Below are 2,187 nucleotides of genomic sequence, written 5' to 3'. Positions count from 1 at the left end.
GGGGAGGGGCGGGGGCAGAGAGGGCACTGAGGGCCGGCTCCACCCCTCTCCCCATCCTTGGGAACCTTAGAAGCCCCATCCTGGGGCCCCCACCCCCAAATCTCCTTAGATCTAATTCCATCATCAGAGCCAGGAACATGGAAACAGTCAAAACACTGCCAGGACTGAGGCCTCGGCCGGCCCAGGCCCTCTGCTGGCCACTTTGCACCCTGGACGCCAATTTAACCTTCTCAGTAGGACTGCAGACTTGTCCCAGCTCCCCTAGTGAGTAAACACAAGCCTCTTCCATATCCTGCTGTCTCCAGAATAAGACGCCCTTGTTCCCCAGGAGGAAGTTAATTCAGCCAGCTGACAGGTCCGCAGAGGGGCCTGGCATGGACTGCACTAACCCTAACTCTAACCCTAACTGAATCCAGCTTTGGCCCGGAGACACAAACTGCCAGAATGCTTGAGACCAGAGAGTGAGAGGGCAGCCCACACTTTAAGACTCCCAGGTCCTACACTATGATGTCTGATAGTTTATACTTTTTTTGTTGCAAGTTTTAAATTAAAAACACTCAGGGCTTCCCAGTGGTTAGAGCTCAGCGCTTTCACTGCTGTGGGCCAGGTTCAACCCCTGGTGAGGGACTGAACTAAGATCCTGCAAATTACACAGCTTGGCAAAAAGAAAGAAACACTAAATTCGTTAACTAATTTAAAACATTCATAAAAATCTGACAGTATTGATTCTAAGGAGCTTATTTGCAATACTTAAGAATACTTTTGCTGCTATTTCTCCATTGAGGAAAGAATTAGGAAAACCTTGCTTTCACCTATATGTGATATGTACGATATGGGATAATAGTGTTAATGAAAACCATCTCAGGGAATTCCCTGGTGGTCCAGTGGTTAGGACTCAGTTCTTTCACTGCAGGGGCCTGCTTTTAACCCCTGGTAGGGGAATTAAGATCCCACAAGCCTTGTGGTGCAGCAAAAAATAACAAAAAGCACCTCATGCATCGAACTTTAAAAAAAAAAAAAGTGTTATTTGGAGTAGGCACTGGCCTGGTTCAGGGAGCACTGGGGTTCCAGCAGAACTTCTCCTCCGGGGATGCTGCTTGTATGGCAAGCCTCTGTCACGGGGACTGTATAGAGAAGGGCTGGTTGGCACCAAAAAAGCCCCAGGTTGGCCCCCTGACCCCACTTGGCTCCCGCCTTGCCTCAGGGCTGCTCGAGCGACCAGTGCTTCCCCCGCCTGTGGCCATCGACACTGCCAGCTACAAGATCTTCGTGTCTGGGAAGAGTGGCGTGGGCAAGACAGCGCTGGTGGCCAAGCTGGCTGGCCTGGAGGTGCCCGTGGTGCACCACGAGACCACTGGTGAGTCCCTCCTAGGAGGCCTTCCCTGGGGTGGAGAAAAGACTCGCCCTGGACCACATGAGCTGGAATCTGTAACCAGCCCCACCTGTTACTCTGCAACCCCAGAAAGCCACTCAGCCCTCTGAGCCTACACAAGCGCCTCTGTCCAACCCCTTCGGACTGTAGTGGGGTCAGTACTAGAGCGGGCTTCCCCTGCAGCTCAGACAGTAAAGAGTCTGCCTGCAATGTGGGAGACCTGGGTTCGATCCCTGGGGTGGGAAGATCCCCTGGAGGAGGGCATGGCAACCTACTCCACTATTCTTGCCTGGAGAATCCCATGGACAGAGGAGCTTGGCAGGCTACAGTTTATAGGGTTGCAGAGTCCGGCATGACCGCAGTGACTTAGCATGCATGTGCATAAGAGGGAAACTATTGGGCTGGCCACAAAGTTCGTTTGAATTTTTCTGCACCTCCTTATGGCAAATGAAAGCTGCTCGGTCATGTCAGACTCTTTGAGACCCCATGGACTGTATAGTCCATGTCAGAATACTGGAGTGGGTATCCATTGCCTTCTCCAGGGGATCTTTCCAACCTAGGGATCGAACCCAGGTCTCCCACATTGCAGGCAGATTCTTTACCAGCTGAGCCACAAGGGAAACCCAAGAATATATGAGTGGGTAACCTATCCCTTCTCCAGGGGATCTTCCCAACCCAGGAATCGAACCATGGTCTCCTGCATTGCAGGCGGATTTTTTTTTTAACCAGCTGAGCTACCGGGGAAGCCCCCAAACGAACTTTTTGGCCGATGCAGTGCTTCGTCACGGTTATGGCTAGGGCCGCATCTCCCTGGT

General features: G+C 52.1%; 1 protein-coding gene across 1 annotated transcript in view; it reads left to right on the top strand.

Annotated features, from left to right (window-relative positions):
* The first annotated feature begins 65 nt into the window (after positions 1 to 65).
* RSG1 (REM2 and RAB-like small GTPase 1) overlaps positions 66 to 2,187 on the top strand; it is an 11,794-nt gene continuing 9,672 nt past the window's right edge. The window contains exons 1-2 of the mRNA XM_010839331.1: positions 66 to 264; positions 1,205 to 1,357. Of these exons, the coding sequence (XP_010837633.1) occupies positions 138 to 264; positions 1,205 to 1,357 (280 nt within the window). The 5' untranslated portion in view covers positions 66 to 137. The remainder of the gene's footprint in view (positions 265 to 1,204; positions 1,358 to 2,187) is intronic.

The sequence above is a fragment of the Bison bison genome, unplaced genomic scaffold (assembly GCF_000754665.1).
Source record: "Bison bison bison isolate TAMUID 2011002044 unplaced genomic scaffold, Bison_UMD1.0 scf7180017846340, whole genome shotgun sequence".
Taxonomy (NCBI): Eukaryota; Metazoa; Chordata; class Mammalia; order Artiodactyla; family Bovidae; genus Bison; species Bison bison.
This window is presented reverse-complemented; position numbering and strand designations above follow the sequence as displayed.